This window comes from Sinohyriopsis cumingii, chromosome 9 (assembly GCF_028554795.1).
Source record: "Sinohyriopsis cumingii isolate HCF-2022 chromosome 9, ASM2855479v2, whole genome shotgun sequence".
NCBI classification, from domain to species: domain Eukaryota; kingdom Metazoa; phylum Mollusca; class Bivalvia; order Unionida; family Unionidae; genus Sinohyriopsis; species Sinohyriopsis cumingii.
Window position 1 is genome coordinate 79,174,616 of NC_142969.1, and position 17,615 is coordinate 79,192,230.

General features: G+C 36.2%; 1 protein-coding gene across 1 annotated transcript in view; it reads right to left on the reverse strand.

The window, feature by feature from the left end:
- LOC149792083 (protein OS-9-like) overlaps positions 1–17,615 on the reverse strand; it is a 116,186-nt gene that overhangs the window by 44,281 nt on the left and 54,290 nt on the right. Inside the window, exons 11-13 of the mRNA XM_089970593.1 lie at positions 15,937–16,046; positions 10,683–10,806; positions 9,119–9,289 (exon numbers count right to left, since the gene is read on the reverse strand). Coding sequence (XP_089826719.1) covers positions 9,119–9,289; positions 10,683–10,806; positions 15,937–16,046 — 405 coding nt within the window. The remainder of the gene's footprint in view (positions 1–9,118; positions 9,290–10,682; positions 10,807–15,936; positions 16,047–17,615) is intronic.

Sequence of the window (17,615 nt, forward strand, 5' to 3'; positions counted from 1 at the left end):
GTAGGTAGGTAGGTGTAGAGAGAGAGAGAGAGAGAGAGAGAGAGAGAGAGAGAGAGAGAGAGAGAGAGAAGAGAGAGAGAGAGAGAGAGAGAGAGAGAGAGAGAGAGAGATAGAGAGAGAGAGTCATGACACTTGCATTGGAATGTCATCCCATAAGCTGGTCTGGCCCATGACCAGTAACATTAAAACCTGTAGCCTGTATCAACATCAAAGAGTCAAATTTCTAAGGTAAAGGCAGTCTGAAATAACTTCACTGATTACTTAACTAATAACAGCTATGGTGATTTTGTGTGTGGTATTCGTTTGAGCATTCTTTGAATACAAATTGCATTATTTGCTAAAACCAGTGAAGGCTATAAAGTAGGCTGTTTTTTTCAAACATCTCTCAACTGTTCTCATCTACGTTCTAAATTATTTTGCAAGTTTTGTTCATTTAGACTTTTAAAAATGCCTTTTCATGCTCTACACATTGAAGGTGGGCCCAACTTTTATAATGAAATTTCAAATATTTTTTCCTAACTGCATGAAACTCGCAACTAAGACTAATTTCTAGTTTTATATGGATTTATTTCTATCAAGTTGATATAAAAGCATGGTGATCTCTTAATTATACTCGAGTCATTCAAATGGCAGGCCATGCAGTTTATAGTGCTGCCTAGCACTGGGGCATTGTGTCGCAGACTTGTATCATGACATCCCACCCAGTCACATTATCCTGACACAAGGCCGACCAGTCCTAACACTAACCTCTTAATGCTGAGCACCAAGTGAGGGAGCTGTTAACACCATTTTTGAAAGTCTTTGGTATGACTCGGCTGGGGATTGAACCTACGACCTCCAGCATCAGAGGCAGATGCTCTAACCACTAGGCCACCGAAGTGGTTTGAAATGAAATAAGAAATAAATTTGATAACAAATACAAGATTTTTATATTTATTACAGTTGTTGATATATTTTAATTACTGTAAATTCTATGCTGTCTTTTGTATCTTCCGCATTTGTTATTTCATTAAAGTACACTTCTTATAAGAAAAGATACAAAAGCTAGGGTTCTCTCCCTTTCACACTCAAGAATTGAAACTTAACTTTGGTAAATGTATTTCTTTTTCATTCCAAATGAGTGAAAATGAAATGAATCAACTGATGACATGAATGCAAATAATATGAAAGCATTCTGAAAACCCTAAGCTGAAAGTGATCAGATGGTAGATGAAATGCTAATTGGAACTAAAAGTAAATGTAACATAAATGAAATGCATATCTGTACAATTACCTATTTCAGTATACATATATATATATATATATATATATATATATATATATATATATATATATATATATATATGTGTATATTTCGATCACTGGAAAATGGTTTCAATTTTCAGAAACAACCAAAACAGAATGTCTGAGAACTGACCCACCAATTATTCATTGCAGGGCTTAACAGTAAACCATCCTGTAGAAGTGAGGATCACCAGTATGACAGTGCCATTCGGATTTACCATACAGAAAACTAATATGCAAGCTTTGTGAAAAAGAAAGGATGTGAGCTTGCCACGGAAGCTACACAGGTCACAAAATCATCAACCTGGCAAATGTGACATGGAAACTTATGATACTAATAGTAAATCTGGGTAATTAAAACATATACTGGCTGGATGTGGTATATTTTTATATAAACTGTATGAGATATTTGGTTTTAAGATCTAGATACATAACAAGCTTAGCCAATCAAATGCAGGGTATCTTCTTAATATATACAGATTTCAGGATTTCACTAACTATACCTTGAACAATGATTATATATTCATCTCATTAACAGTCTCCAGAGTGGTAACAAGGTGGACGCATCAACATCTCATTAACAGTCTCCAGAGTGGTAACAAGGTGGATGCATCAACATCTCATTAACAGTCTCCAGAGTGGTAACAAGTTGGACACATCAACATCTCATTAACAGTCTCTAGAGTGGTAACAAGGTGGATGCATCAACATCTCATTAACAGTCTCCAGAGTGGTAACAAGGTGGATGCATCAACATCTCATTAACAGTCTCCAGAGTGGTAACAAGGTGGATGCATCAACATCTCATTAACAGTCTCCAGAGTGGTAACAAGTTGGACACATCAACATCTCATTAACAGTCTCTAGAGTGGTAACAAGGTGGATGCATCAACATCTCATTAACAGTCTCCAGAGTGGTAACAAGGTGGATGCATCAACATCTCATTAACAGTCTCCAGAGTGGTAACAAGGTGGATGCATCAACATCTCATTAACAGTCTCCAGAGTGGTAACAAGTTGGATGCATCAACATCTCATTAACAGTCTCCAGAGTGGTAACAAGTTGGACACATCAACATCTCATTAACAGTCTCCAGAGTGGTAACAAGTTGGATGCATCAACATCTTATTAACAGTCTCCAGAGTGGTAACAAGGTGGATGCATCAACATCTCATTAACAGTCTCCAGAGTGGTAACAAGGTGGATACATCAACATCTCATTAACAGTCTCCAGAGTGGTAACAAGGTGGATGCATCAACATCTCATTAACAGTCTCCAGAGTGGTAACAAGTTGGATGCATCAACATCTCATTAACAGTCTCTAGAGTGGTAACAAGTTGGATACATCAACATCTCATTAACAGTCTCCAGAGTGGTAACAAGTTAGACACATCAACATCTCATTAACAGTCTCCAGAGTGGTAACAAGTTGGATACATCAACATCTCATTAACAGTCTCCTGATTGGTAACAAGTTGGATACATCAACATCTCATTAACAGTCTCCAGAGTGGTAACAAGTTGGATACATCAATATCTCATTAACAGTCTCCAGAGTGGTAACAAGTTGGATGCATCAACATCTCATTAACAGTCTCCAGAGTGGTAACAAGTTGGATACATCAACATCTCATTAACAGTCTCCAGAGTGGTAACAAGTGGGATACATCAACATCTCATTAACAGTGATCATCTAGATCATAAATAAACGTGTGTAAAATCTTCATATGTGCCAACCCTAACAAGACTCTATAAGGAAGTCAATTTTCACATCAATGGGACCAATTTTCAGAAAGGTGTAATAATAGAATAACATGTACTGCAATAATTGTCAACTTGGGAGATTTGTGAAGTTCATAAGATCTGATGCAGTTACAACAACATCATGCTCAACTAAAATGTTTTTCAAGTACATTTAGACTTTTATGGTCTCGAGTTAGTTTAAGAAATGGCAGTTCCTAACCCAATGGATGTCAGTGGATTTTTGCTAGCTCTATGGACTTGACATAATCTGTTTTTTTTTCTTCTCAGTTTCACATGGAAGTGGCAATCATCTCTCCCAGTGTCAGTAATACTAAGATCTACTTAACTTGATGTACAAATGGAAAGATGCCTTTCTGGCTTTATTTGCAGGCACAACCCAGGAGCTAATTGTGCTAATTGCATGTGCTAATTGTGCTGAAATGTGTTAAGTGAGCTAATTGCATGAATAATTTAAGAGTATGCAGGGCTTAATTGAAAATTCCACTCACATTTACAAGTGACAAGCGAGGAAGGGCAAGTGACTTGTCAAAATGCTTTTCTGACTGGATTGTGCAGTTTTAAGCCGATATCAAATACAAGGGAGAAAAATTATGTTTCCTCTAATCAATGGTTATTCAGATTTTGTCTTAGCTGACATAACATAATTGACAGAAAGAGACTTCATTACAGCTTGCTTATAGATCTATTATTATAACTTCATCATCTGATGTCATTTAACACAAATCAGGTTGTTGCTTTTGTTGTTGTTGTAGGGTTTAATGCCATTTTTCAGCACAAGATAGGCTATATATGGCAGCCAGTATAAATGGTGGAGGAAGAACCTGGGAAAACCCCAGAAAGAACCACCGACCCATGAGAAGCTACTGGCAAGCTTTCTTACATACCCATATTGGCCGAATCCGAGACTCGAACCCACGCAGACAGAGGTGAGATGGAAGTGATCTGTAATGGTGAGTGCTTTAGACCACTTGCCTCCCCCCCAACAGGTTTACATAAACATCCAATGCAGCAAGTATACGCCATCATTTTACACCTTTAGAGCCAAAGATTTTTCAAATTCAGAACCTGGTTGTCAAGAGCTCTGCATTTAGTGAAGTTCATGCTAGACAATACATTACAATCATCTAGAGCTATCATTGCTGTATGTAATCTATGATTGTCTGAATAGTAGATATGTTGGACGTTCAAACATTTTTCATTTGTATGCAGAGGTATAAAAGAGCTGGAAAAAGAAAGGCTATAAATACATGAAGAGTATATAAAATAGCAGAAAAAAAACAGCATGATTCTCCAAAACTTAAGACAAATATTGAGTAGTCATGACTTGCATTAGCCAGACTATGATGAGGAGTCCAGTGTGCTACTTAAGTTTGTCACAATTATTCATCAAAGTGAGACTCAAACTGTGTTGCAAATTTAATGACTGCAATTAGGAAAGAATAAGTGAAATTTCATGATAAAATTCAGAAACACGTGCAATATTTACAGCATGAGAAGGCAATACAAGGGACAGAACAAGTCATGCAACAAAATTTTAAAGTTTTTCAGTCCTCAAAATTATAGACAACTATAAACAGTCTCTCAAATGGTTCAGAAACATAGCCAATGAATATGCAAGATCACTTCTTTTCTAATGCACAAATCTTGTTAATAATAAAAATCATTCTATATATTTAACAAGTTTTAAAGAAGTATCATCAGAAGTATAGTTGATAAAGTGTGAACAGGATAGCCATTCAGATGTAACATCACCTCAATGATATACACAGACCATGTTCATCATAATTATAACCCTTCAAATATCTTGCCAATTTAAATCTGTCATGTCAGATAAAACAAGCTGGTTCAGAAATATTGTCTTGAAAATGGTAGCATGTTCAGCCAATCACATGCAACTTAAAACAGTAGTAAGCTCAGCCAATCACATGCAAGATAAAACAGTAGCAAGCTCAGCCAATCACAAGCAAGATAAAATGGTAACATGTTCAGCCAATCACATGCAAGATAAAACAGTAGTAAGCTCAGTTAATCACATGCAAGATAAAACAGTAGTAAGCTCAGCTAATCACAAGCAAGATAAAATGGTAGCATGTTCAGCCAATCACATGCAAGATAAAACAGTAGTAAGCTCAGCCAATCACATTAAAAATAAAATGGTAGCAAACTCAGCCAATCACATGCAAGATAAAACATTAGTAAGCTCAACCAATCACATGCAAGATAAAACAGTAGTAAGCTCAGCCAATCACATTAAAAATAAAATGGTAGCAAACTCAGCCAATCACATGCAAGATAAAACATTAGTAAGCTCAACCAATCACATGCAAGATAAAACAGTAGTAAGCTCAGCCAATCACATTAAAAATAAAATGGTAGCAAGCTCAGCCAATCACATGCAAGATAAAACAGTAGCAAGCTCAGCCAATCACAAGCAAGATAAAATGGTAGCATGGTCAGCCAATCACATGCAAGATAAAACAGTAGCAAGCTCAGCCAATCACATGCAAGATAAAACAGTAGTAAGCTCAGCCAATCACAAGCAAGATAAAATGGTAACAAGCTCAGCCAATCATATGCAGGATCACCTCATTAACAGATATGGATCCCAAACATTATGAAACTAATGCAAGATCTTGAAGATATTAGCCTATATTTGAGGTTAAATAAACATTAGGTAACAATATGACTTCCAGAAGGATAACAAGCACAACTGATCAGATTAGTGTTAGGACTGGTCAGCCTGGTGTCAGGATAATGTGACTGGATGGGATATCATGTTACATGTCTGCGGCATGATGCCACAGTACTAGATATCACTATAAACAGCAACACAGCAGACACCAGAGCAATATGACTGAAAAATTGTTAAAGCTATGTTAAAAATCCAAATCACACACACATACACACATTTCGCAGGTGATATAATTCTACACAGCCATGTGGTTCCTGGCATATAAATATCAAAACTGCTATTGCAATTAAAACTATTATCAAACTTGACCAAGATTATAATGACATAAACAATATTACAGGTTTAATTAAAACTGGATCAGAAATATAAACTCCAGAATGGTAACAAGCAACTCCTGACAGACAGATGATTAAACTGGCAGAAAAATAATCCAACAGTCCTCAATTACAACTTTGATTTTGAATTGATTTTCTTTTCATAAAAAATAATCATATGATGAATCTATATTAAAAAGCATTTAGCCAGGTCAGTTAGTGCAAAACATTCGGTATGCATGAAAGTAACTTCATCCTCTGCACATGTTTTTGAAGTGTGTTGCAATTAATAAATGGATGACAAGTCAAACTTGATCAGATCCTTCTGAATGGTTTTAGAAAAGTTGTTGAAAATGTTTGGTTTGTTTTGCATTAGTTTTATCTCAAAACAAGTAATCATACCTCATACTAGACAGGCATCATTTGCAGAAGGATGAAGAAAAATCATCCAAGGTTATACCATGGGCGTATTTAGCTTGCTGTCTTACTACCTAAATAATAGCACTGTGTAGCATGTTCTGAGGTCAACTAACATTGGAATGAGAAGTCAAATCTTCAGGAATATCTCATACTTGGCAGCCCATATTAATGATTTTCTACAAATTAAAGTCATATTGCTTTAGATGGAAATAACTTTTTATTTCTTCTAATAAATTCAAATTATCACTCAACCAGATGGAAATGTTTTCAAGTTCTGTTAGCCTACATTTCAGTTGGCTGGAAAGTGGTTGAAGCCAGGAATGTCTAAATCGGTTAAAAGGATAATAAATATCTTGAACAAAACAAAGCTATAGAAACAGTTTCTTCAGTATTAATACAAATGTATTCGATTTATTCACTTCATTAAGGAAACATACTTCAACTTAATCCCATTTCTGCATTCCCTGTATCCATCGCATTCCAGCACTCAACAGTTAAAAGGAAGAAATGATCATTTCTTACATTCCCAACTTTTTTTTTGAGCAGCAGATCAATGATTTCTTTGAGGGAGTGATATTAGATTCTGTGATGTTGGTTTAATCATAGCAAACAGTACAGTGTGGCAAGTCAGGTTTTCTACCTCCTGTTGCAAAAACTTGCCGGAGGGTGTCCCAATATTTAAATCCTCAAAACATATTAGCAGGTATGGCAGCCACACTGGATGCATGACTGACATTAGCAGCTATGGCAGCCACACTGGATGCATGACTGACAATGGCAGCTATGGCAGCCACAATGGATGCATGACTGACAATGGCAGCCACATGGGATGCATGACTGACATTAGCAGCTATGGCAGCCACACTGGATGCATGACTGACATTAGCAGCTATGGCAGCCACATTGGATGCATGACTGACGTCATTTTCATCTAGGAAAAACTGGACACCATTAAAAGACTTTTGGTGAAAACCTCATAATATTAACGTCCATTATTTTGATGCTGGATCAATCAAAGCAACAAGACCACATGACCAAAGCAACCAAAATGAGTGAATGAAGTAAAGCCACATTTGATTGGTTGCTGGATCTGATGGAAAAAGCTGGATGTAGCTTTGTGTATCTCCATATGGATACATATTGTCAAATATTGCATTTGATTTGGAAATATTCTGCACAAATTGCCAAAAGGCCGCTTAAGCTAACTTAGGAGCTGGAAGAAATATCTTTAAGTGTCTAAAATGTACACTGATATGTTGTGGATAGATTTGTCTGCATCAACTGCATGATTTTATGAAGTGCTGAGATCATACCTCAAACTGTCTAACAATATCAGTATAGGTTTGGGGGCTAATTTGTTGTACTATGTTGAAACCATCTCTGATATTCTTGAGCAATAAGATTTCAAATTAGCCAATGTGGTAATCATACTGGATGTAACATTGGCACCATTTTCATTTAGGACAAACCAGACTTCATAAGAAGACTTTCAGTAAAATCTCACATTGATTTGAACGTTTTATCTGGATAATTAGTTGCAAGATTTTCAATATGTTCATTTTGGCAGCCACACTTGATGCCAGTTTGGCACCATTTTCATTCAGGACCAACTAGATACAATAATCAGTCTCCTGGCAAAATCCACGTGTCAATGTGACTTTCCATTCTGGAGGAATAGCAATAACAAGATTTTCAAGATGGCTGCCATGGTGGCCATACTGGATATTAGCTTTGAACCATTTTCATTTAGTACAGACTACACACTATAAGAAGCCTTCTGGTGAAAACCCAATGTTGATATGTCTTTACAATCATCAGAAGAAACAATAAAAGGATCTTCAACATAGCTGCCACAATGGCTATACTAGATATTTCACATAAGTACCATTTTAACTTAGGACCAGCTACACATCATAGAAAACTTTTCAGTGAAAACAACTGGGCAATACTGAATGTCTGGGCAGCATTATTTTCATTCAGGTCCAACATCATAGGAAACTGCTCAGTGAAAACAACTGGGCAATACTGGATGTCTGGGCAGCATTATTTTCATTCAGGTCCAACATCATAGGAAACTCTTCAGTGAAAACAACAGGGCAATACTGGTTGTCTGGGCAGCATTATTTTCATTCAGATCCAACATCATAGGAAACTTTTCAGTGAAAGCAACAGGGAAATACTGGATGTCTGGGCAGTATTATTTTCATTCAGGTCCAACATAAAAAGTCTTTTTGTTAAAAACCCTATGCTGATGTAACCATTTATTCAGAAGATAATAAGATTCTCAATATGGCCACTGTGGTGACCATAATGGATGTCTAAGTGGAATCATTTTAATTTAGGACCAACTAGACTTAATGTGGTCTTCTGGGGGAAAAAACCCTATCACTTGCTGTAACCCTACAGCTGATCTTTATCAGTCTGAATTATTTTTCACATATCTTCATGTATTTCAGAAGTCAAGATACTTCTGCATTTTCTACAAACCTGCTTAAAACATCTCCAAATTCACAACCAGACATGGATTCAATTATATAATGGAAAATTAACCCTGAGTGTGGACAGTAGTTATGGGAACTATGTACTGCAAATTGGATATTATATCTTGTAATGCATGGACGAGAAGAAAAAAAAACAAAAACCTGTGGGACTTTTTGTCTCCTTCAAATTGGCAGCATCCTCTCCTTTCTTTCCCGGCTCTTGTTCTTTTGGTGTCTTAGTAGTTGGTGGTAGTACTCCAGACTCAGACGAAAAGTCCTGTCCATCTGTCTGTTTGGTCATCTCCTCCAGTTCTTGGTCCACAGCACTAATCTCTGTAACACAAAGTACCTCACTACTGCAGTAAAATAATTTTTAAAAATTTGGCAGCTTGGAGATAGGGATACTAATTTAATTTTCACAGTAAAATTGTGATATAATTACACTGCAAACCAACACTTTGCAATTTTCTACAACAAACTTCACATGGTCCACCATTTTCTGTACTATCTGTTTACTAATTTGGAGGGTGTACAAATAATTGCTAATAAAAATTATTAATAATTTTCTGTTCAATTTTGTAAAGTTTTCTAAATAATAACAAGTTCTCTGTGCAAATAATTAAAATAAAACTTTTAAAGATTTCTTTCAGATCAATAGTGAATGAAAGTTTGTCCATGATGTCAGACTGTATCGAGGAGATCTCCGAATTATTTTTACCACAATATCTGAACATCATTTTGTCAAAAACTGGTGGTGACTCTAGCAATCACGCTTATTAGCAATAAATAATAAAGAATCAACTTGTAAATACCACATAACTTAAAGCAAAACAATATGGTATAATCAAACACATAAACATATGAACCATGCCAATGAATCCTTATTAACTGAATAATTTTAACTGCCATTATAACTGAATTTCCACAATTATACTGATTTCCTATTAATCCCATAAGCAATAAACCATCTCTTCATCTGATTCAGCAACTACACTTCCTGCATTATTTAAGCCATTAATAATGCATGCAACCCAAATAACAATTTTTTTATCCCTTATAAATGTAACTGTTATTTCTAGCCTTTTTTTGACATTCACTGCCTGTAAGACAGATATAATTCCATCACTCTAAAATATGATAAAGTGACTACAAATTACTGATGGGCAGCAAACCAAACTATGTCTCTTTATATTTTTTTAAATTGATCACTGACTTCAATATTCATAGTGATAAACACCAATGATCTAATGAGAACCATGGTATTTCTTGGAATCCTAAGGACAGATAACTGTCTAAAGAGTAGCATCTTAACATGCTGGAGAGATCTGTCAAGCCATATATCTAGTATAGTTACTTCCAAGTTAACATGGTAGAAATATCTCTGTCAAACCATATATGTAGTGTTGTTACCTCCAAAAATGGAATAGGCTTATTACTGTTGTCAATATGACAAGACAGTACTTTTTAACAGCTTTCTTGGTTTCACGCGATTATTGATCCAGTGATTTTACTAATCAGATTTCATGCCAATATAAGCAAAATTGTCAGGGTAATGAAGATAGATAAGAAGGTTTCATGTTCATGAAATATAGGTCAATGTAGCCTCCTTAAGCTAAGTGATACATGATGACCCCCACACCAATGACAAGAAGAACAACAATGCTGTTGGAAAAGTGATATATATTGACTTTAGGCAAGAAAATGACCCATAAAAAAGCACAATAACCTTTCTCCGTGTTCTCCAGGCGCTGGATGAGGTTGCTGAGAGTGTTTGCAAGATGATTAAAAGCTTTTTTCCTTGACTCTACATCAGAGATCTCAGAACCATCAGCCTCCAGCTCTTCCTCAGCCTGCAGGGAAAGTAAATGACAGACTGATTACAACTGCTTATTGTACCAGTCATAACTATGCAAAATTTGTAAAAATCATTGAACATCTGTAAATTTATTCCATACAAAGTCATTTTAACCAGAGTGATTGCAGATTACAAATATTAAACTGAAGCAGCAAATTTAAAAATTGCACAGGAAATTTTGTTGACTATCGTCAGTATCTAACTAATGTGAAAATGATCTGAATTCCTAAGCATTTAACCTATTTCTATGCTAAATATTTGCAATACATCTTTAATAATCAATGAAACCAAATGCAGCAAACACCTAAACAGACCAAAAACTCACAAACCAATATACTCTCAAAAAGGTAACATGTGTTCAATCCTAGTTTCTCAACCAATATTTTCCTTTCTCCTCAGCCTGATGCAGATAGGTTTCCACTTTCAAATTATACTAACCATGACAATGACAGTTGTAAAAAGAGCAGTGTGCATGGATATGAAAAGACAGCTTCCTGATCAAACAGTTCAGTTATGACAACTTATCCCTCCCAGAGTATGGGACTTACAAAAATTTATAACCGATATCCAAATCTTAAGAAGCACTGATGCAAAGGCTGACACCACTAAATAAGTGATACCCAAAGTTTCACCAGCGCTAAAGCAGGTGAGAAAATAAAAATTTTACCATACATTTAAAATCCATATTACTGGCAACCAAAAGAGATTTGAGGTTCCATGTGTACATTTTATGTATTAGTAGCATACATTTTGTTGAATGATGGCTATGTATTTAACATGGGCAGAAAATATAATTAAAAAAAAGACTTGTGTTAAATTTTATAAGAGTGTACAGTGTGACCCCGCTATAGTACGCTCCGTTATAACGCGAATTCAGATATAACACGGTCGTGGCGTGGCTCCCGAAGTTTCATATACATGTATTTTTCTTGTGCACAAAAGAAAAATCTTAAAAAGTACAAATAAAACATAAAAAGTTGCATATCATTTTGGTGAAGAGATCGCGTATGAATAATACAAGATGATTGTGGCTTGGCTCCTTAAATTTTATGTATTTTTCTTGTACATGAAAAAGTATTTTTCTCGTACACGATAAAGTATTTTTTTTTTTCTTCTTAAAAGTAAGAAGAAGAAAAAACACATGAAAAGCTTATTTTGGATCGCGTAGGTCTTCGCCAATGTCACAAACTTGGATTGTTTTTTCTTATTGGCTGCAAAACATACCATGTGGCTTTTTTTATCTGTTGGCGACATTGTTGGCTGTTTAAACTTTTATATACAACCATTGGTTTGAAGTGCAGAAATTCAGAGGCCCCATGAAAGGAAGCCGCAAACTGGATATAAAATGCACTGAAATTTATCTATTTGTTACATAAACAAATTCTTTGTCCATACTGACAAACCATCTAAACAGTGTATTGTTATATCATAATCTGCTTATCCTGACATCTAGCATGAGTTCTATATGTTGTGAAATATCCGCTTTTTTGTTGTTGACATTTCTGGTAACGGAGATCGATCAGACGAGGCATTGTCTCGTAATCTATCTTTCATCGGATTTTCGGCCACTTGCTAGTAATTAATATATTCACAAAGACTGATATTTGTATGTGGATGGTAAGTATAATCCCTCTTCGTTTCACTCAGAATTAAATCCTTCAGAACGCTCACGTTTTCTGTAATAATCCCTGTTCATCAGAACACCTGCATCTCTATCGTCCGTTGAACCTTTGTTAATTTTCAGACGCATGAGTGGAAGGCAGCATCACGCTGCTACCACAAATGTAAAAAAATAATGATAAAAAAAAATAATACATCTTACTTATTGGTTTATTCAGTAGGCATGGAGGGACAGTAACTAGAATTGACTAAATGACGGCCAATTCCTTTTAAAAAATGTACCCAGATAAAATAGTTTACTGAAATTTCAAAGGAAACAGATTACCTTTGAAGCACCGACTGTTATGAAAACGTACTCAGCAAATGGAAAAAATACCAGTCTCAATCATGCACTACAATTATTTGATGTTGTCGTCACAATAAGAAATGGGCATTTGTTTGGTTCTCCAAAGCTGTCCTTTAGCAGTGACTTCAATAACACATGCACCCATAATCAAAGAAAGCCGACTACAATCTTTCAATAACAGCAAAGAGCTTTTCTTCAAAGGAAGTCAGTAAGAAACTTAAATGAAAGTGATGGAATCTGATGGATTTTTGCATTTTCCAATGTGACTGGAACACGTTAACTGTGCTGTGAAAGTTTCCTTTTTGTAGGGAAAAAGTTTATGCCAAAGGCAGCTTCAATGCAAACTAACTTTTACCGACTTGGAACGTACTTTAAAGTAAATGTGCATAGTCATTCTTTACCTGATTGTGCTATGTTTTTCCACTGAATTCAGACCAATATAACCTGTTACAAAATGAATGAATATTTTAAAGATGTGTGTGCATATTTTCGATGGAATCACTTGTATTGTGGATTCAATGTATATGATGAGGTTCACAGGTGAGTACACGGTGTTGATACTCTATTCATTCTATACATTAAACATTTATATATGAACAGGATTCACATATATGTACCAATTCATGGGTCTCTAAATAAAGTAAACTATTATATTATGTCTTCTCTGTTTTCACTACAGGTGTATTTCTCATTTAATATGCATCAATTCAAGATGGTAACTGTGCCGACGAAGCACGTATTTGACCGCCCGCATTTATTACCCACCCACCCCCACACATACTTTTTTTTTTTTTGTTGAGGGGGGTATATTTTCTTCAGCTAACTGACTTGGTTGCATATAACACGGTTTGGTATATAACGCAGTCGGGTTTTATGGCTCCCAACTACTGTGTTATAGTGGGGTCACACTGTATATGGAAAATTAACATTTAGTTTTTGGGAAGGGTTAAATTTATTTTATTTATGTAATGAAGTCTTTTCATCCATTCTTCCAGTGAGAGGAAGTATATGTTATATTCTGCCACAAGGACAGACCATTCATTGATAGTTATAAAAAAAAAATTCTAAGAAGGAACAATATACAACATCTCCTGATATGGGATTATGTGTGTGTGTGATTTGGATTTTTAATGTAGCTTTTAAAAAATTCCGTCATATTGCTACAATGTCTGCAGTGTGACAGTTTATAGTTATGTCTACCACTGGGGCATCATGCCGCAGACATGTAGCATCATATCACACCCAGTCACATTATCCTGACACTAGGCCAACCAGTCCTAACACTAACTTCTTAATGATGAGCACCTAGCAAGGCAGCTGCTAGTACAATTTTTATAAGTCTTTGATATGAATCAGCCAGGATTGGAACCTGCGACCTCCCGCATCCAAGGTGTACGCTCTAACCACTAGGCCACCCTGACTGGGGATTAAGCCTTGATGAGCCACTGTCTCACAACAGAGAGACAGATCTGTCAAATGTGCATGTCTGAGGATGTGGTGCATCAACCAGTTATTGATAGGGACCCTTAAAGACCTTAAATGAATCCTATTACACCCGTCAATCTCTTGAAGGCTCTGGAAGATGAAGCTAGACTGAAAGGAAGAGCCTAAAATTGTAAGATCCTGTTCCAGATAAAACATATCCTAAAGAAAGGGATGTAAATATAGACATCCTAAAGACTTATGGAGACTGCCTAGTCATTTGGCCTCATGGCATTCCTGGCTTTGGTGAGGTCTTTCTTTTGCATTATTCATTCAAAAGAAATATGTTCACTGGGGAAAGATTAATAACGAGTCAAAAACGTTTTACCTTCTTTAAAGCTAAGATGATGGGAATAAAATCAAAGGCTTTGGATGTTTGTCAATCTCTCTATTGTGCCCCATGTTAGAAGAGTGTACACATGTTCCAGTAGAGATACCAGCTGGGACAGCTGTAACTAAATGGGGTCTCTGATACAGATGGAGGGTCCTGGAAGTGAGCTAGCCTTTATTTTGGAAGGACACTGTGAGGTTTAACCAAGCCTCTAAAAAAAGGCTCGATTTGGTATATATTAGAACACTGAGAGGGATTTTGCAAGAGATGATTTTTCAATAGACTGAAAGGAGGCAGTGAGAAAAGATTGGCATCAGAGGCAGTATTAACTAGTGTATGAGATTGCAGTTCCAAGCCACAATGCAGAAAGGAAACATGAGAAGCAAGCAATAAACCAGAAGCAGACTTCACAGACCAACTATGTACAAATCAACATTATCTATCATGTGTGTATGTGTGTGTGTGTATAACGTTATATACCATTTCTTGGACAAGAATGCCCACAGTTTAGTGTTGGTTTCAAAAACTGTCCAGGAAAAGACAAAGTACAGCAACATTAGCTATTAATGCTGCTTATTGTTCTTTCATTCTACATATTATGCACTGGTACAAAAAAATAGCAGCCATCAGATTTTGCAAATCATTGTTATTTTCTGAGCCAATAGACTTCAACCTCTGATATGTCCTAGCTATCTAAGTCAATAGACTTCAACCTCTGCCATGTCCTAGCTATCTAAGCCAATAGACTTCAACCTCTGACACATTCTAGCTAAGTCAATAGACTTTAACCGCTACATTATCCTATCTAAGCCAATAGACTTCAACCTCTGCCATGTCCTTGCTATCTAAGCCAATGGACTTCAACCTCTGCCATGTCCTAGCTAAGCCAATATGCTTCAACCTCTAACATGTCCCAGCTATCTAAGCCAATAGACTTCAACCTCTGACATGTTCTAGCTATCTAAGCCAATAGATTTCAACCTCTGACATGTCCTAGCCATCTAAGCCAATTGACTTCTACCTCTGACATGTCCTAGCTATCTAAGCCAATATATTTCTACCTCTGACATGTCCTAGCTATCTGAGCCAATAGACTTTAACCTCTACATTGTCCTAATTAAGCCAATAGACTTCAACCTCTGACATATCCTAGCTATATAAGCCAACAGATTTCAACCTCTGACATGTCCTAGCTATCTAAGCCAATAGACTTCAACCTCTGCAATGTCCTAGCTATTTAAGCCAATAGACTTCAACCTCTGACATGTCCTAGCTGTCTAAGCCAATAGACTTCTACCTCTGACATGTCCTAGCTAGCAAGTTACAAGTACAGCAAGATGACTTACCTCTTTGACAATGTCCTCAAACTGCTCTTCCATGGCTTTCTTCACCCTGGATGTCATTTTTGGCAGTTTTCTCTTATGTCTCTGATATTTATCCTTCAGTTTCCGCAATTCTAAAATAAAGAATTGCAACAGAAACTACATCTAATGTTGTCAGGACATTCGCATCAAGTTAAAACTTAATTTATTTATATTACAATGATGTAGCGAAAACTTTGTTGACATTATTGGTTTGAATTATAGAAACAAGGATAATTTTCAATCTTACTTTTTTTACCTTTTTTGTTCACTCAATTTTTACTTTAAGCAAGAGTCTCTTAACTGGTTGAAATGGATTTCAGGAATTCAAGGCAAGACCATGTCTTCTTTTCAACTGCTGAAACCATCTCTCATATTCAATAAGATTTTCATATTAGCAACATTATATGTAAGACCAACACCATTTCAAAACCAAGATTTTTGGTAAAACCCCATGTTGGTATGATCACCCATTCAGGAAAATTTGTGACAAGATTTGTATACGTTTATTGTGGCAGCCATATCTGAGGTCAGATTGGCACCATTCAGTACCAACTAGACATCTTAAGAAGTCTTCTCTTGAAAACTGTTCATGTGACTTTACGTCTAAGAGAAGCAGCACTACGATTTTGACCATGGTCACTGTGGTAGCCATTTTGGATATCAGATAGGCACAAATTTTACTTAAGTTCAAGTAGACGCCATAAGTAGATCTCATGTGAAAACCCTAAGCTGAAATGACTTTCCATTCAGGAGGTAACAATAATAAGATTTTCAAGCTAGCCTATGTGGTGGACATATTAGAAATCAGTGTGGTGCCATTTTCTTTTTATGACCAACTGGATATCATAGGAAGTATTTCAGTGGAAACCCCCCCCACCAAAAAAAAACATGCTGATACAACCATCCATTCAGGTGGAGTTACTGTAGCAATATAAACTTTCCAAGATCGCCACTGTGGTGACTATTTTCAATGGCTGGGCAGCACCATTTTCAATTAGGACCAACCATATATCATAAGCAGTCATCCAGTGAAAATCCCATCATAATATGGCTTTCCATTTAGAAGAGGAAGCAACATCAAGATTTACTAGATGGATACCATCCAAAACCCATTTTTCTGTCAGTCACAATGACATTTACCTTTGGCCTTTTGACCTCCAACTCAAAGTACCTTTTTCATACCTTGAGTGCAGTACTTCCACTTCAGTCAAGGCATGTAACAAGTTATTATGAAAAAAAACAGTTCTTTCTTTCAGTCCAAGACTATGACCTTTGATATTTGGGCTTACCTGTAAACCAATCACAAACTTTGGTTCTGCATGTAGTTGAGATCTGGAATTTTTGTGCACAAACTATTTTTCACTTATCAGCCAGCGACCATGACCTTTAAACTTTTGGCCACCAGTTCAACAGAGTTCTACTGCATTCCAAATGTTAAGTCTAGCTTTTAGTATATTCAACTAGTGTTATTATGCAAAGTCTATTTTTCTTTTTGTAAGAATTCATTTGTGATCTTAACCACTGATCTTTTGCCCCCGAAATCAACAGCTTCTTAGTCACCCCAAATGTAAGCTATTTAGGAGGTCTGGTAATGATAGAATTTGAAGATCTCGAGGTACTGTACAAATATTAAACAGGGAACAAACCACTGGACTGAAAGA